Here is a 22709-nt window from a genome sequence, read left to right as displayed (position 1 = left end):
TTTTATTAGTTTCTGCTTTATAACAAAGTGAATCAGTCATACATATACATCTGTTCCCACATCCCTTCCCTCATACATCTCCCTCCCTCCCACCCTCCCCATCCCACCCCTCCAGGCGGTCACAAAGCATCTCCCTGTGCTCTGCGGCTGCTTCCCACTATCTATCTACCTTACGTTTGGTAGTGTATATATGTCCATGCCTCTCTTTCGCTTTGTCACAGCTTACCCTTCCCCCTCCCCATATCCTCAAGTCCATTCTCAGGTAGGTCTGTGTCTTTATTCCCGTTTTACCCCTAGGTTCTTCATGACATTTTTTTTTTTAATTCCATATATATGTGTTAGCATACAGTATTTGTCTTTCTCTTTCTGACTTACTTCACTCTGTATGACAGACTCTAGGTCTATCCACCTCATTACAAATAGCTCAGTTTCGTTTCTTTTTATGGCTGAGTAATATTCCATTGTATATATGTGCCACATCTTCTTTATCCATTCATCCGATGATGGACACTTAGGTTGTTTCCAGCTCCGGGCTATTGTGAATAGAGCTGCAATGAACATTTTGGTACATGTCTCTTTTTGAATTATGGTTTTCTCAGGGTATATGCCTAGTAGTGGGATTGCTGGGTCATATGGTAGTTCTATTTTTAGTTTTTTAAGGAACCTCCATACTGTTCTCCAGCAAGTCTTAAGAGCCTATAATTAGTTGGATAGTGTGAGAGATACAAGAGCTAATATTAAAAAATATGGCCTCTACCTTCCAGTAAGTCTAGCTAAGGGAGATAAAAATTGTTCAGGAAACAATTAGAAAAGAACATGAAAAAAAAAAAGAACATGAAGGAATGGCTGTGAAATGCTAGATTATTACACTTAATTATCACTATAAGAAATCAGAAAAGGCAGAGGTTAGCATGGGGTGGACATAGAGCAGACTTTATTTTTTATTGAGATATAATTGACATATAACATTGTGTAAGTTTAAGGTATACAGTGTGTTCATGTGATACATTTATATATTGCAATATGACTGTCACCATAGGGTTAGTGTGTTCATGTGATACATTTATATATTGCAATATGACTGTCACCATAGGGTTAGCTAATAACCCTGTCACAAGTGACACACTTACTGTTTCTTTTTTTGTGGTGAGAACAATTAAGGTCTGGTCTGTTAGCAACTTTGAAGTTTATAATACAGTATTGTTGACTATAAGTACTATACTGTGCTTTAGATCTCTAGAACTTACTTATCTACTAGCTGCAAGTTAGAGAAAACTTTGTAGAAGTGAAAATTGTGTCCAGTCTTAAAAGATGGGTAACGTTTGGAGAAGTAAGAAATTCTGAGGGGTATATTTTGAAAGGATCAGTATAAACAGAGCTTTAGTTGCATGCCACAACTAAAAGATCCTGCATATCGCAACTGAAAGATCCCATATGCTGCAACGAAGATCCTGTGTGCCACAACGAAGACCCGATGCAGCCAAATAAATAAATTTAAAAAATTTAAAAATACATTAAGAAAGCTGGAATGAGCTTTTGGGGGGCAGTAAGGAAGCTGCTGTCACCAGAATAAAGGTTCATATTGAGGATTGGTGTGACACTGGATAGATAGTGTAGAGCCAATTTATGGAGGTGTCAAGTGACAAGCACAGAAATTTAGATGTGATGGGTAATAGTTCATAATCCAATATAGGTTCCTAAGGAGATAAGTAACAATGAAAATAGTATTTTATAAAGGGCAGACACATGACAAAATAGGGATAGGGATAAAAAGAAAAAGGGAGAGATTAGAGTTGTGTAGACCAAATAGAAGAATCCTGCAGCAGTCTAACCATCATAAGGAAAAGGCCTGAAATGAATATAAGACACACCTGTCTGAAAAAGGGTCATGGATATGGGGATGGTGAATTTGAGGATGGTAGGTCAAAAAGCATTGGTTAACATATAATTAGAGTCACCTTAACTTGGAAGAGGAGGTTGTTCTCTTTTGTTAATGTGAGGAAGGAAAAGGACAGAGATGAAAATCTTTCACTTCTTTTTAACTATTTGTATCTTTGATGGCGACTGTGGGAATGGGCTTAAGAGACATTTTCAAAGAATCAATAGGACTTAGAGTCTGATTAGTTATTGGGAAGGTAAAATTATTAGTCACTTTAAAGTTTCTTACCTTTATATTTTTGTTTCTAACCACCTAAACTTTATCCGGATTTAATATGTGACATTTTGCTAGAGATATAGACATTACAGAAATATCAACTGGAAGGAAAAAAATCTTAAGGTTAAATCTTGATCTCTGCAATGCCTCAGAGATGCCAAAATCCAGAATTCAAAAACTATTGTATATTTTAACCTCTGCTTTCAAGTAGTTGGATTTTACTTTAGATAGTTGGATTTTAATATGTCAAAAATGTAGGAAAGAAAACAACATATGTAAGATTATAAGATCCTGAAGAATAACTCTGAAAACAAACTAAGCAGGAAAACTATAAATACAAATTTTAATGAGGAAAAAACCCTGAAATAGAAATTCAAAAAATACCAAGAGGAGCTAATTGACTATTAATTGTAATATCTATGATAATATATTTATTTATGATATATTTGTTGGCTGTTGCTTAAAAATAGCTCCCTGATAGCACATTAAATTTCAGAAGTTTATTTGTATTTTTCTCATATGTGCTCTTAGGTAAAACATCATATAAGACACTTAGATATTTTCTTACAATGTTCTGACATTTGAATAATAAAGGTATCCTCCAAATATAATCTATACTTTCTTTCACATTTATTCAACAAATACTTAATGAGTGCCGACGCTGTGTACTCTGTTACCCATCCTTTCTCCCTGCTCTTCACTCTCCAACTTTCTGGACACTTGAATACTGTTGATACTTAAGGTGGTGAGGACTTTCATTACTGGATGTGGACCCTGTGTATGTTTTCAATATATTTTTAGGAACCAATAAAAGATTTATTGGCCCAGACCTAACATTTTTCTCCTGGCTTGATGACTTCATCTTTGCAAGGCTTTATTGTGACTTAAGCCTCTGCAGTCCTGTTTCAAGAAGTAAACAGTTGTATCTCACTACACCAAGAATTCTGCTAGGTACTTAGAAAGCCCTCACTAAAATTTTAAATGATTGATAAATACCATTTCCCTGGATTCTGACTAATCTCCTTTAAAATGTTTAGTGGACCACCTAAATTAGTCACCTCCTTCTCTGCTTTGCTTGGTGACCTTGTGCTTGGTTACTGATGAATATGTTTGCCTGAATCTTTGGAGACAATGGGAGAAAATCTTTAAAATTTCTTTTAATCGATGTATCCATTGTGGATCTAGTTTTGTGTATTTCTCTGTCAGATCATGGAAATTTCCTTTTCAAAGGGAGGCAAAATATAGTGTGATATTAGGGCAGGAATTTAAACTCATTCTGTCATTTTATGATTGCACTAAAACTTTCCTGTCTTGTATTTTTTAGGAAATATTCTGCTGTACGTAGGGATGGCTCTTTCCATTACGTCCACAGTACTCCCTTTGGCAACTATTCTTTCATCTCTTTGGATGCCACCCTAAATCCAGGGCCTAAGAGACCTTTTAATTTCTTTGGAATTTTAGATCAGGTACAGTAAAAAAATCTCACTTCCCTTTGCAGCTAACCTATTTTATCTTTTCCCAGATACATGCGGCTCACTTAAAGTTATACTAGGTATACAAGTTCTTATCTAGAAATGCTTGAGGAAAATTCTACTGTGGTTACAGGTATGGCTAGAAGAAATTATTGACTACTTGAACCCTATTATTGTTATCCCTGTCCTTGTTCCAAAATCTGGGAAAGCAGTACCTCACATTTTACATTAATTCAGTAAACATTTGTTAAATATGTACTGGGACTTCCATGGTGGTCCAGTGGTTAAGACTCCTTACTCCCAATGCTGGGGACCAGGGTTTGATTCCTGGTCAGGGAACTAGATCCCACATGCCACAACTAAGAGCCCGCATACCACAACTAAAAGAGCCCGCATACTGCAACGAAGATCCTGCATGCTGCAACTAACCCAGTGCAGCCAAATAAATAAATAAATATTTTTAAAAAATCAAATAAATACGTACTAAGTGCAGCATGCACTTTGCAAGGTGCAGGGCATACAGCTTTGTATACTACGTGGTATATTCCTAAATCCCCACAGTTGCCATTTCTAACTAATGGTCTATACTTTTTTGGTAAGAGAAGGGCAACCATTGAAGTAAATGAGTTTTCTTTTCTTTTTTTTTTCATTTATTTTTTGTCTGCATTGGGTCTTCATTGCTGCATGCGGGCTTTCTATAGTTGTGATGAGTGGGGGCTACTCTTCTTACGGTGCGCTTGCTACTCTTCCTTGCGGTGCGTGGGCTTCTCATTGCAGTGGCTTCTCTTTTTGTGGGCATGGGCTCTAGGTGCGCGGGCTTCAGTAGTTGTGGTGCGTGGGCTCTATAGTTGTGGCTTGTGGGCTCTAGAGCGCAGGCTCAGTAGTTGTGGCGCACGGGCTTAGTTGCTCCGTGGCATGTGGCATTTTCCCAGATCAGGGATCGAACCTGTGTCCCCTGCATTGGCAGGCAGATTCTTAACCACTGTGCTGCCAAGGAAGTCCTAAATAAGTTTCTTCTAAAGTATTTTTCATTAAGCTCGGTGAAAATTGTTGCTGGATTAAAACTGTATGGAAAGTCACATCTGAGAACCTCTAATTATTTCTTGGTACAGCAAATGTCAACTCATTATTGAGCACGTGCCCAAATGCAAGACATGCGTGCCCATATATAAGAATACAAGCGTGATAAGATCAAGTGCTTGGCCTCTTAGAATATTTAATGTACTGGTGGGGCTTAAGACCTATACAGAAATAACTATAATAAAAGGCAGAATTTGCTAAGTGCTGAAAGATTCAAAGTGATATGAGGGTTCAAAGAAACTTGAACAGAATATTATTAAATGCTTTGGGTTTATTAGGCATTTTATTTAAGGGAGGTATATTTTGTTTCCTGTCTACTGAGTGCCTTTAGACAGAGTTGATCAGCTTATTATTTTAAAGCCTACCCCTTAGAATAGTGTTTTTTAAGGTATGATTTGATAATCTGCATGAAAAGCAGCTGTTTTGTAAAATGCAGATTCCTAAGCTTTGTCTGAGACTTAACAAATTAGAAACTCTGAAAGTAGGGCCCAGGAATTCATTGCTATAAGCACTTCGGAGATAATATTAATGTATATTTTTATATATACAAGTTATTTTAGAAATCATCTTTACGAGGGATGGTTTACAGACAATAAAATGCACTCATTTTGAGTATTTGAAGAGCTTTGACAAATGTATATACTGGTGTAACTCACCACAATCAAGATAGAACATTTCCATTACCCCAGAAAGTTCTCTTGTGCTGTTAGTCTTCACCTGCAGTCCCAGGGAACCACTGATGGGTTTTCTGTCAGTATAGATTAGTGCTGTTTGTTCTAGAATTTTACATAGATGAAATCATACAGTATGTACTCTTGTGTCTGGCTTCTTTTGCTTAGTATGTTTTTGAGATTCATCCGTATTACTGTGTGTATCCTTTTTATTGCTGAGTATTATTCCATCGTATGAGTATGGATATACTGCAATTTTTTGGTGGTTTCTAGTTTTTGTCTGTTATGAGTAGAATGTTGTAAATATTCAGGTACAAGGCTTTCTGTGGACATATGTACATCTTGTTTTAGAAGTTTAGTTTCAATATCCTCTTTATTAATTGCACTGTGGTATACAGGCCTGAAAAGATTAGTGGTTCTTCTTCATTGCTGCAAAGAAATTTATAAATAAAGAAAAAAAATTATGTAATTTAAAGATTGTTTATTTCTGTTTCTTTATCTATCAAATGGGAATAATCCCTGTCCTAGTTAGTGCAGAGTTATTTTTAGGATCAAATGAATTGTATGTTTAAACAGTTTGAAACTTACAGAGGTCCATGCAGGTCACTGATTAGTAGGGTTTAAGCTTTAGAGGTAATATACTTATTATAAAACCTCAAGGGAGTTGTGTAACCTGTTGACATTAGATTTCAGCCTGAGCCCTAATTAAAGCTCCTTCTGTTTTTCTCTGATTTCAGAAACAGATGGAGGATCTTTTATTACTGGCCAAGGAAAGTAGTCGGAGCAACCACAGTATTTGGTTTGGACACTTCACAACATCCACTATCCTTTCTCCATCACCAGGAATTCGGTCCATAATGAGGTGAGGCAAGCTTCCAAAATCAAAATTAATTGCTTTTAATTCTTTTATGTTGTTCTACCTATCTTGCTTTTCTGAAGAGATATTTTTATTAGTTTGGCATCACAAGTTATCTTTGTTCATTTATTTCATTTATTTTTCATTGGTTAGTTCGGCTACAGCTTATTTGTGTGGGCACCTCCACACACTTGGTGGACTGATGCCTGTTTTGCACACTCGTCACTTCCAGGGCACTTTGGAACTTGAGGTGGGAGACTGGAAGGATAACAGAAGGTAAGGGAACTACCCCCATAGAATACAACTTATACGTGTAAGTTTTGCTAAAGCAATGATAGTTTTCTGATCACTATCATGAGTGATCCCAGTTAAGGAAAAACATGTGATATCTCTATGTTTTTGAAGGAATATATGTATCTGGCAGTCTTTATCCTTATGCAGAAACCTTGTTGCAGCAATTATGTTTGCCATCACTATGTTATGTTGGCTTTTCATACGCATCCTCTAGGAAATAGTTCTCAAAATCTAATATACACAAGATCTATGGAGGAGCTTATGAAAAATAAAAATTACCAGGCCCTGTCTCTGGAGATTTTGGCTGTGTTGGTCTGGGTTAGGACACAAGAAACTGCTTTTTTTTAAAAAGTCCACCAGATGCTCAATGGACCATACTTTGAGAAACACTAGGGCTAGAAATATGTCATCTTTTTCCCTGAATTTTATATCTGCCTTTCTAGCTATTGCTACAACATGTTAGTGATTTAAGTTCTTCAAACAGATTATAGTTGATTTTATTGAGGTTAAAGTCTTTTAAAAATTATTATTATTAAACACTTTTTTAATTGAAGTATAGTTGTACAATATTATATAAGTTACAGTTGTACAGTATAGTGATTCACAATTTTTAAAGGTTATACTCCATTTATAGATATTATAAAATATTGGGTATATTCCCTGTGCTGTACAGTATATCCCTGTAGCTTATTTTATATGTAATAGTTTGTACCTCTTAACCCCTACCTCTATCTTGCCCCTCCTCCCTTCCCTCTCCCCACTGGTAACCAGTAGTTTGTTCTCTATATCTGTAAGTCTGTTTCTTTTTTGTTATATTCCCTAGTTTGTTGTATTTCTTAGATTCCACATGTAAGTGGTATCGTACAGTATTTGTCTTTCTCTGTCTGACTTATTCACTTAGCATGATACCCTCCAAGTCCATCACTGTTGCAACTGGCAAAATTTCATTCTTTTTTATGGCTGAGTAGTATTTCATTGTATATGTACCACATCTTGTTTATCCATTCTTCTGTTGATGGACACTTAGGTTGCTTCCATATCTTGACAATTGTAAATAATTCTGCTATGAACATTGGGGTGCATGTATCTTTTCAAATTGGATATATACCCAGGAGTGGAAATGCTGGGTTATATGGTAGATCTAAGGTTAAAGTCTTCTGAAGAGAAAACATAACTTATTTATCAAAAGGATACAGTATAGTTAAATATATATTTATTGAGAAGAACAAAATATATATATTTGAGAATAACTTAAGTGCAAGTTTAAGTATAAATAAGTATCACCTCATTGTTTTTTATCAATTGCTCTTTAACTTAGTCAAACCCAGTGCTATGAAGATATTAGGTACTTAGTGAATATTTGTTGAGCTGCATATGTTATCTTTCTAATAACTACAGTTGATCTTTGAGCAACACAGTTTGAACTGTGCAGGTCAACATATACTCAGATGTTTTTCACAAAATACTTACTACAGTACCACACAATCTGTGGTTAGTTGAATCTGTGGATATGGAACTGAAGATACAGAGGGCTGATTGGGAAATTATACTCGGATTTTCTACTGCTTGGGGGTCGGTGCCCCAACACCCACATTGTTCAAGGGTCAACTGTACTTCCATTCATTAAAAAGCAGCTTTTATCTTGGAAGGTACTTATTCATTTCAGTTGGCTTTTCTAGAAACTGTATAAGAGCTATGCTTGAAGCCTGTGATTAGTTGGCAACTGTAATTACTTTGAACTAAGACCTGTCTGTTCATGACTGTGAGGCTGTGGGCTGGGCTGGAATTGCCTTTTACCAGGTAGCCTTCCTAACCCTTGATCAGCTTCTTTATTTCTTATAAATGCTACAGTTACAAGTTAAGTGATGTTAATTATGGAATCATTTCCTTTCTTTCTCTTCCCACCTGCTCTCCTGTATTCCAACCCTGAGGTTTTATTTGGAGTTTGTTTTACTGAAAGGACCTAACCTTTACCTGCCCTTATAAACGTTTAAATTATATTAGTACAATAGAAGAGTTTTTTTGGGGGGGGGCGCTGTGCCTTGTGGCTTGTGGAATCCTAGCTCCCCAACTGGGGATTGAACCCTGGCCCTCAGCAGTGAGAGCATGGAGTCCTAACCATTGGACTGCCAGGGAATTCCCTAGGAGATTTTTTAAAAACAGTTAGTATATTAGTAATGTTAGACTAGGCTTTGTTGTGGATGCAAATAAATCTAGAAATATCAATGGCTTAACACAACAGATGTTTATTTTTTCATTTATGTAAATCGGTATGAGTCAGGGAAATTCTCCTCCATGGGGTAACTCAGGGATTCAGACTTCCTCCATCTTATAATGTGACTATTTCAACACCTCAATTCCAGGGCAGGCAAGAGAGCACAGAGAACTCATACCCATTCTTAAGTACTTTGGACCAGAAGTGTGATATGTGTCACTTCTGTTCACAGCCCATTGGCCAGAACTAGTCACATGGCCCCAACCTAATACCAGGGAGACTGGGAAATGCAGGGGAGCATGTGGAGTATTTGGTGAGCACTATTGTTTCTGCCATAGCTAATCATTTCTCTCCTTAGTTCTAAAAGTTAGAAAATACAAAACTTTGGTTACTTTTTAGTGAATAGTTTTACCTTGCATTGTGCATTTAGAAAATCAAAACCACTTAACTTTTGCTGTTTTCTTTGAAATTATAGAAATAAAAGTTTAAAGGTTTCTAAGTGTGTTTATTTTAATATTTTATGTAGCATTGTTGATGGGATGAAGAATGTCAGATATTATTAGACTTATGATGAATGTTTTGGGTTCAAAATAGTCCTAAAGTATAGAAATCAAATGACTTAATTCAACAAACATTTATTTAAAAATTAAAGAGTACATGCTATGTACCAGGCATTGTTCTAGGACACAGTAAAAATTCACTGCTTCAGTCAGATCCCAGTTGTGACACATGTCACATGTGCCAAAATGTATAAAGTGATAAGGGCAAGGGAAGAAAGAGGAACAATATTATTTACTCTGCATTCAAATTCATGATCTCAGAAAGTATAGTTTTATATTTTTACATTTGTTCTGTATATATCTTTCAGGCCCTCTTATAATATAAAGTAACTGAATTACCTTATTGTCCTCTGGTGTCTAGGTACCGGATCTTTGCTTTTGATCATGACCTCTTTAGCTTTGCAGATTTGATCTTTGGCGAGTGGCCTGTGGTTCTTATCACTAATCCTAAATCACTCCTCTATAGTTCTGCTAAACATGAACCACTAGAAAGACTCCTTCACTCAACACACGTCAGGTAAGTAGCAGTTTTTCAGAATTTACTTTCAGTTTGAGATTGATGAAGAATAAGTCATTGTGATTGCATTCTTATGTGAAAGCTATGAGATGCTCTACTTTAGTTTTCTCAGCAATCTAAACATTATATAAATTGCCTACTGTTTCATTCCTATTCAGTTAAAAAGTATATAATTTTTAAGTTGCTGAAATAAAAAAAAATCTAGAAACCCATAATCCTACCATTATTATTTTTGTCTTTTATTCTCGCTTTTTTTTTTTTTTTTTTGTGATATGCGGGCCTCTCACTGTTGTGGCCTCTCCCGTTGCGGAGCACAGGCTCTGGACGCACAGGCTCAGCGGCCATGGCTCACGGGCCCAGCCGCTCCGTGGCATGGGGGATCCTCCCGGACCGGGGCACGAACCCGTGTCCCCTGCATCGGCAGGCGAACTCTCAACCATTGCGCCACCAGGGAGGCCCTCTTGCTTTTTTTATATGCATGGTTTTACATTGCTGTAATCATAATGTACCTATTCATTTGTATCCTACTTTAAAAAATTTACATCATATATCAGAAGTATATATTTTTTTGTTTTGCTACATAGCCTTTCAAAAAAGCAAAAGCTATGTAAACCTTCTGGAATTGAAAATTCATTTGGCATATGAATTTGACAGTGTATATAAATAGAATCTTTTTTAAATTTATTTTTTATTGAAGTATTGTTGAATTACAATGTGTTAATTACTGCTGAGAGCAAAGTGACTCAGTAATACATGTATACATTCTTTTTCGTATTCTTTTCCATTATGGTTTATCACAGAATATTGAATATAGTTCCCTGTGCTGTACTGTAGGACCTTGCTGTTTACCCATCCTGTATATAACAGTTTGCATCTGCTAATCCCAAACTCCCAGTCCTTCCCTCCCCCACCCCCACCCCCTCCCCCTTGGCAACCACCAGTCTATTTTCTATGTCCCTGATTCTGTTGCTGTTTCATGGATAGGTTAATTTGTGTCATATTTTAGATTCCATATATAAGTGATACTAGATGGTATTTGTCTTTCTAACTTCACTTAGTATGGTAACCTCTAGTTGAATCCATGTTGCCGCAGATGGCATTATTTCATTCTTTTTTATGGCTGAGTAGTATTAAATAGAATCTTAATGAGACATTAACATTCCTTTTGCAAAGAGACATAACCTTTTGCAAACATAAGGGCACTTGTTTTAATATACTCTTTTTTTTTTTTTTTGCGGTACGCGGGCTTCTCACTGCTGTGGCCTCTCCCGTTGCGGAGCACAGGCTCCGGATGCGCAGGCTCAGCGGCCATGGCTCACGGGCCCAGCCGCTCCGCGGCATGTGGGATCTTCCCAGACCGGGGCACGAACCCACGTCCCCTGCATCGGCAGGCGGACTCGCAACCACTGCGCCACCAGGGAAGCCCTTAATATACTCTTTTAAATTTTATTTTGAAAAGTAGTACAACATAACTTTTGGAAAATAGAGTAATGGGATTATATATGTATCCCTGTCCCACCCCCCATCCCCCAATAGAACTATTATTAACATGAGTTTTCCTTCTCAGGCATTCTCTTTCAGGCCTGTATTTACACAGTCGTAATCACAGGGCACAGTGTATTCTAATTGCTACTTTTTTTCTGTCAACAGAGAGAATGGACCACAGTTTAACCATTTTCCTATCTTATGGGTGAACTTTTAGATTTTTTTCTAATTTGAGGATGAACATCTGATGCATATAGATTCTTCCTTCATTTGAATAATTGCTTTAGATAGAGTTCTGGAAATAGGATTCTAGGTGAAATAGTTTGAATTCCTTTGTGACTGTTGATAAAGATTGCCTGATTACTTTTTTTTTCAACTATAAAATCATTATTCTTTTTCAGAACATTGTGGTAAAATATACATAACAAAATTTACCATGTTAAGCATTTTTAGTGGCAATAAGTACCTTTATATTGTTGTGCAACCATCACCACCATTTTTTTCAGCTTCCAAAACTGCAACTCTGTACCCATTCAACACTAACTCCCTATATCCCCTCCCCCCAGCCCCTGGCAACCACCAATTCTACTTTCTGTCTCTATGAATTTGACAACTCTGGGTACCTCATAGGGGAATCATACAGCATTTGTCCTTTTGTGACTGGCTTTCTTTCATTTAGCATAATGTCCTCATCCATTTTGAAGCATGTTTCAGAATTTCCTTGCTTTTTAAGGCTGAGTATTCACTGTTTCATTGCATGTATACACTACATTTTGATAATCCATTCACCTGTTGATAGACATTTTTGCTTCTGCCTTTTCACTACTGTAAATAATGCTGCTATGAACATGGGTGTACAAATATGTTTTCCAGTCCCTGCTTTCAGTTCTTTGGGTATATATTCAGAAGTGGGATTGCTGGATCATGTGGTAATTCTGTGTTTAATTTTCTGAGGAACCTCCACATTGTTTTCCACAGTGGCTGCGCCATTTCACATTCCCACCAGCAGTGCACAAGGTACCTACCTGATTACTTCTTTTTTTTTTTTTTTTCTTTGCGGTACGCGGGCCTCTCACTGTTGTGGCCTCTCCCGTTGCGGAGCGCAGGCTCCGGACGCGCAGGCTCAGCGGCCATGGCTCACGGGCCTAGCCGCTCCGCGGCATGTGGGATCTTCCCAGACCGGGGCACGAACCCATGTCTCCTGCATCGGCAGGCGGACTCTCAACCACTTCGCCACCAGGGAAGCCCCTAATTACTTTTTAAAACAGATACTAATTTATAATGTTACCAAACAATATGAGTGCCAATTTCACAGCACTCTTATCATTATTGGATATTGTACTTTTACAAAAATTTACTAATTATTCTGGAAAAAAGGGTACCAATATGTTTTAATTTATTTCTTTTGATCACTAGGTAAGTGGAACATACATCTCTCGGTCAGGTTTCTTGATAGGAGCTGGATATCAGATTTAGATTTAGAATAGTTTCTAATTTCCCACCAATTCAGGTTGGCTGAATTATACAACTCCAGAAGCCACCATTTAGAAAGAAACCAGATCATATGAAGAGTGTCATATGAACAATTGTACAATGTAATGGTCTGCCTTACCGTTGTCCCTCGGTATCTCTGGGGGATTTGTTCCAGGACCCCCTGGGAATACCAAAGTGTACAGATGCTCAAGTCCTTTATATAAACTGGTGTAGTATTTGCATATAACCTATGCACATCCTCCATATACTTTAAATCATATCTAGATTACTTATAATACCTAACACAATGTAACTGCCACGTAAATAGTTGCTGGCGAGAGGCAGATTAAAGGTTTGCTTTTTGGAACTTTCTTGAAATTTTTCTTTTCTGAATATTTTTGGTCCATGTTTGGTAGAAACCACAGGTTCCACATCCCAGTAACTCGCAGATCAACCAACGGAAGGCCAACTGTGCTTACATCTTTTCAGGTTATAATAGGGTTATTATTCTTTATAAAAACAATGCCAAATACCTAAAACCATGCATTTATGCTCTCATTTTAGAGTCTTGGTGTTTTCCTTATCTTCCATTACTTCAGTCGCAGTTAAGATTGATGGAATTCATTTAGGGCAAGCTAGTCATTTGTCTGGTCCTATTTTCATACTAAAGTGGAATCCAGGAAACTACAGTAATAAGACACATAACATAGAAGTAATCGTCCAGGTAAGTTAGTAATTTTCAACTTGCTATGTGAATGATTAGGCTGTAACCACATTGAACTCCGATTTGTTTTTTGTTTTGTTTTTGTCAATTGATAAGATGAAACTAAGTTAATAAAAAATTTGAATACACTGGATTTAGTATGTTCTGAAAATGGACACTCAGGAATAATTCTACTTTTGGACTAAAAACTGGGCAGAGGACATGAGTGTGCAACTACTGGCTATAGTCCCCTCTTTTTATCCCCAGGGAATCATTCTTCTGTTTTCTTCCAGCTTTGGCCAGAATCTTTTAATAATGGGAGCACATTCCCCAATATTCCTGAAGATAATAGAATAAGTCGGAAAACATATAATATTTACGTATCCACGCCTTTGTTTGCTGTCTCCAAGTATAGGAAATTGTGTCACTATTTTTGAAAGCTCTAGGGTAAATAATTTTTAAGGCATCCATCAAAGGGATTTTTTGTTTGGGGAGTGGGCATTGATAGCACGTGCAGTAACTGTCTGCCTGTCCCTTTTCTGATTCAGCTTGGGGAGCATTTAATTCACTAGACCTGCCAGAGTAGAAAGTGATCATCATCACCAAAATAAAGCAGTTTCATCAACAATCTGAAACACTTCAGGGGATAGACTGTGCTAAAAAATTAGCTTCTGGAAAAAAAAAATCTGTCAATTTCTACAACTTTATGATTTGATGAAGTTTTAAACTATTTAATCTTTTAATGTTAAGTCTTAGTTTGAGGATTATCAAGTAGTCCTTCAGAAAACACATGTGATTATTTTCATTGTCTTTTTTGTATGTGTCACAGAAGGATTTAGAGCAGGAAGGAGCTATTTACTGAGCTTCTTCTAAGGAGATGCCAGACACTTAGAATTTTTTACGAAATCTGTATAACAGTCTTATGTGGTGGGTGGTTTTATCCCCAATTCATAGATGAGGAAATGACAGAAGGCACTTTGCAGTGCCACCCATCTTTTTTTTTTTTTTCTTGTGGTACGTGGGCCTCTCACTGTTGTGGCCTCTCCCGTTGCGGAGCACAGGCTCTGGACGCGCAGGCCCTGCGGCCATGGCTCACGGGCCCAGCCGCTCCGCGGCATGTGGGATCTTCCCGGACCGGGGCATGAACCCGTGTTCCTTGCATCGGCAGGCGGACTCTCAACCACTGTGCCACCAGGGAAGCCCAGTACCACCCATCTTTGAAGTGTTCTGCTTAGGAGGAGGAAGACACTCATGGGTAGGAAGTGGAAGGAGGGACTCCTGGGGATGAACTCCTTAAGGTCTTTCATATTAGAAGTTGGCTCATTTTAAAAAGACTTGAAGATACAAGTGCACATAGAATAAATTGTTCCCTATCTTTACAGTCATGGGGAAGAAGTAGGAGCAACCGTAGGAGACCTGCTCACTGTTGGAATGGGGAACTTCCAAATCTTTGGATTGCTTCCGAACCCCAGCTTCTGTAGTTTTATGAGGAAGAAACCATAGCTCACATTTCTTGAACATTTCTGCCTGCTTAGTTGAATCCTTAGTAAAAATGTGAAATCACATGTACTTTTTATATGTTTAACATTTCTTACGTTATTGAGGTAGAATTTATATTAACTCCATATATTTAAAGAGTACAATTTTGTGTGTTTTGACTTTCTTATACATCCTTAAAACCATTTCTACAATCAATATGATCTATCACCCTCAAAAGTTTTCTAATGTCCCTTTGCAACTGCCTTCCCTCCACCCTCATTTCCAGGCAACCACTGATCTGTTTTATGTCTATGAGTATAACTTAAAAAAATTAGTCTACTGAATATTAAACAGGGAACCTGTCCCCTCATTCATCAGTGAAAAAGTTCTGCCCTTTTAAATACAGTATACCATAGATAAGTCTGAAAGAAAAATTCATGGGAGAAGACATCGATTTATTATCTTATATTTTATCTATTCACTGTATTTATTGAATATCTGTAAAGTTCTGGGCAGCCTAGTACCAACTAGACCTTTAGATCAGTTCTCAGTATGGTTCCTGAAATAGTAGCATCAACATCACCTAGGAACTTGTTAGAAATCCCATCCCACACCTATGTATCAGAAACTCTGGAGATGGAACCCAGCCATCTGTTTTGACAGTCCCTTCAGGTGATTCTGCTGTGCATTAAAGTTTGAGAACCAGAATTTAAGATTATTGTGCCTCCTTTGCCAATTTAAAGAGCAAACCCTAGAAATCTCTATATCTCAAAATTAAAGAAAATCTCTGCTTTAAAACAAGAACTTAAAAAAAAACCCTAAGAACTTGTCATTCAGAGTAAGAACATTTGAGCAATAAAAGTTTGATAAACACCAGTACAAGTTCTTTTTGCTATTTTAAAACTTTTTATGATGAGGAATTTTTAAAATATATGAAAGAGATAATACTGTAATAAATCTCCATGTATCCTTCACCCAACTTCAAAGATTATCAACTTTTGACCAGTCTTGTTTCACCTGTACCCCATCCACTTCTCCCTGTACCACGATGTCATTTCATCTGCGTAAATATGACAGTATATATCTCTAAAAGATAAGAGCTATTTTTAAAAAATGTAACCATAGTACCATATCACACCTGAAAAAATAACAGTAATTCCTTAATATCAAACTATCCGGCTAGTGTTCAGTTTTCTTATTTTGTCACATATAATTGCGTTTGGTTGGTTCAAATAAGAATCCAAACAAGGCTCAAATATTGCATTTAGGTGATTGTGTCTCTTCAGTGTCTTTTAACCTATAGGTTCCCTCTCCACCCTCCTTTTTTTTTCCCCTCTCAATTTGTTTGCTTTGGAAACTGGATCTTTTATCCTGTACTGTTTCTGTGTTCTGGATTTTTGCTGTTTATATCCATGTGTTATCATATAGCATGTTCCTCTACCCCATCTAGTTTCTATTACTGTAGTTAGATTTCGAGGTTAGATCAGATCTGAGTCTGTTTTTTGGCAGGAATACTTCATTTGGTGTTTTATGCTTTTATCAGAAGCCTATAGTATCTGGTTGTCTCTCTTTTAATAATGTTAAGATTGATCAATGTATGCAGATATTGTTGACCCTACCCAGTGGTATGCTGGTAAATATTTAACAACCAGCTTGGGGCAGGTTTGAAGGGAGGACCCTGATTTGTAGCATCTCCCTGATTTATACCAATTTCCATAGTATAAGTATTCCTTCTGTAGCTGATTTTAAGCTACCGACACATCAGCTGGTCTGCAAAATTCCTGAATATGTAGCAGTTGGCCCTTGTGGGTCAGTCAAGCCAGTGCCAGCACACTGCAGGCTTATCCTCCATTCAGCTTTTCAGTACCCAATCAGCTTTTCACTGAGGGATTAGCACTTACTGGTAATCTCAGCCTAGATCCATTATTTCATCAGAGTTATAAAATGGTGATATTCAAATTGCCACTCCTAATTATGGGAGTATTAATTAGAATAGTCCCACAAAGAAAAAATTTGCCTCATCTATTTGGTACCCAGATATAGAGTTCATACAGGAAAGGCAGGATAAGTCTTCATTCCTCCTCCACCTTTCCTGTTCTAAACCAGTTTTCAAAGTAATGAGTTACTTCTCTAGCTTCTGCCAAAGGTAACTAAATGAGTCTTCTAGTATCATTATTAATTCATATTTTAAAAAATATATATTTGGTATGTTTCAATCCATTGCATTTATTCTTTTTGATGCTCAGTTGTTTGTCTTTGACTAGTGGGAGCCTCTCCAAGTTGGCCACTAAGTCCTTTGATACAATCCCTGTAGTCCTTGTTAGTTTTCTTGCTTTCTGGTAGATGTTTCAAGTTCTTTTGCATTTCTTACTCAAGAACTGGAATCACCTGTTTCTCTAAAGAGCACTGGTTTCTTGTAGTGAGAAGTTTTATTTTGAGACCAGAATCTGGGCACTAGCCCAGCTAGCTCATTGTTGTTGAGTTCATTATTATTTTTAGGCCTTTTCAGTAAACAGAGGGAAATACAGATTTCTTTTTTTTAAAACAGAATACATTGTAATACATGCTGATATTTCCAGTTCAAATCTAGAATTACAGGGTTTAAAAGAAGTTTTATTTAAAGTGCTTATAGGAAGAATCAAAAGTAAATGAAAAAAATATTGCTTATTCTGAGTAACTGACAAAAGTTATTGGAAACTTAATCTTGGAACCTTGTACGTATTTGTACATGAGGGTTGCTTCTCTGCTGTGCTTATAAATAGGACTCTGCTGGAAGAAGTAAGAGTGTTCACCACATATTTTCTGCTCGAGAGGACATTCACCTCAGGTTTGATCCTCTGGCATCATTTATTCTCCTTACTGACCATTGTACTGTGGTGAGTAAATTCAACTAAGTGTTATGTGTGTTTTTAATTTGGTAGGTCCAAAGTCATAAATAATATAATAATCATGTGATGAGAAAGTGGAACCTTATAAAATTAAAAGTTTAGTTGCTTGTCTAGAAGAATACAGTGATTTTAAATGGATTTGAATGAAAAGAAGTGGAGGCATGGACATATAATACCTGTTTTGGGACCTAGTTCTACCTAGTGCCATAAAACAAGGATAACTAAGGGAATTATAGGGACTGTGCTAAATTGGATTGGGATCTTTCAAAAATAATATTTCTTCCTACATAAATAATACATGCTTAATATAGAAAACTTGGAAAATTTAGAAATAAAGTACAATCAGCCCCACATCATTCTTTTATCACACTAGCCATTATAGCCATTGTATTTCTCATTATGATACTCTCTATTTTTCTCTTATTTACATTAAGATATGAGTTTTTAATATAAAATGGTAATATACTTTTCATTCTCTTTTTTCTGTCTGATTTTTTCCACTGAGGAATTTGACTGTTTTCTCACATCACATTTATTTTATAAATGATGCTTATTGGCTGCATTATATTGTCATAGATACATCTTAATTTATTTTACTATTTCCCTTTTGTTGGACATTTGTTTCCAATTTTTCCCTCTACTATAAAAATACTGCTTATAACTAAGTTTTTGTACGTAATAGTTTTTTTCTTAAACTTTTTATTTTATATTGGAGTATAGTTGATAATGTTGTGATAGTTTCAGGTATACAGCAAAGTGATTCAATTATACATATGCATGTATCTATCCTTTTTCAAATTCTTTTCCCATTTAGGTTGTTACATAATATTGAGCAGAGTTCCCTGTGCTATATAGTAGAGGTCCTTGTTGGTTATCCATTTTATTTTATTTCTTTTAATATTTATTTATTTATTTATTTATTTTATTTGGCTGCACTGGGTCTTAGTTGCAGCAGGTGGCCTCCTTAGTTGTGGCTCATTGGCTCCTTAATTGTGGCATGTGAACTCTTAGTTGCAGCATTGCATGTGGGATCTAGTTCCCTGACCAGGGATTGAACCCTGGCCCCCTGCATTGGGAGCGTGGAGTCTTAACCACTGCACCACCAGGGAAGTCCCTGGTTATCCATTTTAAATATAGCAGTGTGGGGCTTCCCTGGTGGTGCAGTGGTTGGGAGTCCACCTGCTGATGCAGGGGACACGGGTTCGTGCCCCGGTTGGGAAGATCCCACATGCTGTGGAGCGGCTGGGCCCGTGAGCCGTGGCCGCTGAGCCTGCGCGTCCAGAGCCTGTGCTCCGCAACGGGAGAGGCCACAACAGTGAGAGGCCTGCGTACCACAAAAAAAAGAAAAAATATATATATATATATAGCAGTGTGTACATGTCAATTGCAAACTCCCTAACTATCCCTTCCCCCCACCCTTCGCCCCTGGTTTGTTTTCTAAGTCTGTGAGTCGTACATATTAGTTTTTTTGGAGATTTCTGGAAATGAATTGTTGGATCAAAGAGTGGACACATTATTCTATATACTTCATTTATTTATTACATAATTACACAAATTTTTAAATTATTTATTATATTCATGGTTTTTGGTCTGTCCGCCCTCATTAAAATATAAGCCCCATGAGGGCAGAGATCTTTGTCTTTTTGATATGCCTAACACAAGTAGGCCCTCAAATAAATATTTCTTGAATGAATAAATGGGTTTTTTTTTTTTTTAATATACACTGTCAAACTGTCTTTCAGAGAAGCTCTGGCAATTTACGCTTTATTTTCCTCAGATCTCCCTATCCTGGGTATTGATATAAAATACACTACAATGTTCAGAAGAAAATTTAAACCCCCTTTAATTTCATCTCCCAGAGATACCTTAATATATATCCTCACATATTTAAAATGTGAATTCCTTACTATTTTAATTTACTTTTATTACTTGTGTGATTGAACTTTTAAAAAATATGACTAATGGGGGGCTTCCCTGGTGGCGCAGTGGTTGAGGGTCTGCCTGCCGATGCAGGGGACACGGGTTCGTGCCCCAGTCCGGGAAGATCCCACATGCCGCGGAGCGGCTGGGCCCGTGAGCCGTGGCCGCTGAGCCTGCGCGTCCGGAGCCTGTGCTCCGCAACAGGAGAGGCCACAACAGTAAGAGGCCTGCCTACCGCAAAAAAAAAAAAAAAAAAAAAAAAAAAAAAAAAAATATGACTAATGGGCATTTGCCTCATTTTTACAAATCTTTTTGTGTCATTTATTTTTCTTTTGGGAATTTTTAACGGTCACCTAGATCAGGCTTTGGAAACTTTGGTGTACTTATGAATCACCTGGGAATGTTAATAAGGGGCAGATTCTGATTAGTAGGGCTGAGATGGGGCCTGAGATTCTGCATTCCTAACAGGCTGAAGGTGATTCCAATGATGATCTGGGACCCATACTTTGAGAAACAAGAGCCTAGATAAAGTGTCTCTTTACTGTGAATTAATCTCCAAGTGAGTGACTTCTTGATGGAGAAAGCATAAGGAAATGCAGTCTCTGTTCACTCAGCCTGCAGTGTACTGTGTACTGTTGTGTTTTTTTTCACTCCTATACAACTTTAAATAAAACAGTACAAATTATACTTATCCTAGTACAGTGAAAGTAGACTATTTTAATTTGATCACTTTATATAACTGTATGAAATCACTTAGTTTCAACATTGGTCCAGGTATCATATCCAAATCTTGAAAGAATAATGCTGAGGCAACTTACAGTTATCTTTTTTGGTGGGTCAGATGTTCAATTCTCTTTGACTGTATATTTTTCTCATATAGTCATTTCTGCTAATGATGTCATTTCCATTTTTGTTAATTAGGCCATTTAAAAAAACTGAAGCTATATCCATGTATCTATGTCACGTGAATATTTCTCTGCAGGCCCGGGTCCTTTTTGTGATGATTGTGCTGATCCAGCTCATCATTCTCATTACTTTTCGGTATCGAGCATATCCAGAGCATAAAGGTTAGTCACCATGGTTCCTTAATCTTAGAAGACTTTACTTTAGTGTATCCCATAATGTCCTCACTATTACCAAGTGATAAATATCAATGCAAATTATCTTTGCCTGAGCTCTGTGAGGTGCATCCTTCAAACTACCATGCTCACCTAAAACCCTCTCTTCCATACCATTTTCTCCAGCCATTCTAGGTCATAATGAGCGCTTGCTTCTCTGAATCCCAACAGTCCTTCCTGAGGATTAATTCTGTATTTAACTAGCCAATGACCTTGTTTTACATTACCACTTCAAATGTATATACATTTTCTCTTCAATCAGACTGTAAGTTCCTCAATATAGGAGCTCTTCTTTTCTACTTCTTTTCTCTTTTCCACGGCACCCAGTTTGTGCATTACAGACAATAAATACTTGTTGAATTAAATGTTCATTATCCCTTCTTGGCTTGGATGAAGTCCCTGGGATCAGGAACTGATTGTGGGGGAGGTGAGTACTGTAGTAAAGGTTAAACAGTAAAATGATTAACTGAATAGGTAGTATACATATACAAACTGAATGTTTGTCTGCTTATATATATATATATATATATTTAAATTCTATGAAAAAGTTCAAGAAGCACTATTGCACACATATATTTTCTTGCCAGTATACAGTATAAATAAATAAATATTTGAGGGAGGCCCCAGCCTCATGTGGGAATACCAGTATTTTTGTATAGTTGTTTAAAATTTACAACATATTTTTACCTACATTATCTCACTTAATCCTTACAACAATCCTGTGAGGTAGGTATTATTGTCCCCATTTTAAAGATTAGAAGACTAAGGACTGCAGAGGTTATGTAGGTTGTCCAATGTCTCATAGCTAATAAGAGACTGACCCCAGGTTAGTTTTTTTCTTTAAACAACACTTCTCAACTTTGACTACACCTTGGAATCTTTTTAACATCTCAGTGTCTACACAGCACCCTCAGTGTTTACACAGAATCTCTGGGGGTAGGACCTAAGCATCAGTATTTTTTAAAGCACCCCAGATGATTCCAGTGTGCAGTCAGGGCTGAGAAGCATGGCTCTGTCTAAAGCAGTATTTTCAGTCCTGCTGCCTAGAATCACCTGGGTTGCTGTCCCAGCTCCCCTCTTCCCCAGGCCAATTAAATCAGAATCTCTGGAGGGTGAGACCTGGGCATGAGTATTTACTAAAAGTTCCCTCAGGTTATTCTAATGTGTAGCCAAAGTAGAGAATCACTGCTTAAAGTTTAAGGCATAGCTGCCTCTAAGGCTGAAGAATGATGTATTTACAATATATAATTACTATAGGTAGATATGTAGATTAATACTTTGAGAAGTACCAGACTAGAACAAGAGAGAAGCTGAGAGATGAGTGAGTAGCAAGTATGAAACACACAAAGTGAGAAAGGCCATGCGTTATCGGGCTTTGTCTGAAATTAACTGTTAGGCTGAACAGTGTTATGAGTATAAAATGAATATGCTGGCCTATTAGGGAAGACGTGCTATTTAACTTACATCAGGCTGTCTTTCACTGGAGCCAGTCCTTTAAACCTTTAAATAGTTCACCTCTAGCATTGCTCACTGTGTACTGAGCTTGCCATCATAGTCTTCTGCTAACCAGTGTATGATCGGCTGCAGATGAGTGAAATGGCTTGCTGGGGTTGAGGAACTGTGATGATTTAGTCTGTGGCTGCAGAATGAAGCCCTTACGCTTGGGCTTTCTGGCACTGTATTGTGTGTGTGTGTTTGCTGCACCACACAGCTTGTGGGATCTTAGTTTTCTGACCAGGGAATGAACCTGGGCCCTCGTCAGTGAGAGTGCAGAGTACTAACCACTGGGAAACCAGGGAATTCCCTTTAAGAGATGCTAATTT

At 37.3% G+C, this 22709-nt stretch overlaps 1 protein-coding gene across 4 annotated transcripts in view; it reads left to right on the top strand.

Moving 5' to 3' along the window:
- TMEM62 (transmembrane protein 62) overlaps positions 1-22709 on the top strand; it is a gene marked incomplete at both ends in the record, with an annotated part of 33963 nt that overhangs the window by 5160 nt on the left and 6094 nt on the right. For all 4 annotated transcript variants that reach the window (XM_079699640.1, XM_079699639.1, XM_079699642.1 and 1 more), the window contains 7 exons: positions 3480-3621; positions 6116-6240; positions 6388-6510; positions 9665-9820; positions 13343-13502; positions 17723-17836; positions 20751-20835. In XM_079699640.1, the coding sequence (XP_079555766.1) occupies positions 3480-3621; positions 6116-6240; positions 6388-6510; positions 9665-9820; positions 13343-13502; positions 17723-17836; positions 20751-20835 (905 nt within the window). The remainder of the gene's footprint in view (positions 1-3479; positions 3622-6115; positions 6241-6387; positions 6511-9664; positions 9821-13342; positions 13503-17722; positions 17837-20750; positions 20836-22709) is intronic.

Source organism: Hyperoodon ampullatus (genome assembly GCF_949752795.1).
Source record: "Hyperoodon ampullatus genome assembly, chromosome: 3".
NCBI classification, from domain to species: Eukaryota; Metazoa; Chordata; class Mammalia; order Artiodactyla; family Ziphiidae; genus Hyperoodon; species Hyperoodon ampullatus.
Note: the sequence above shows the minus strand (reverse complement) of the source record. Positions and strands in the feature narration are given on the sequence as shown.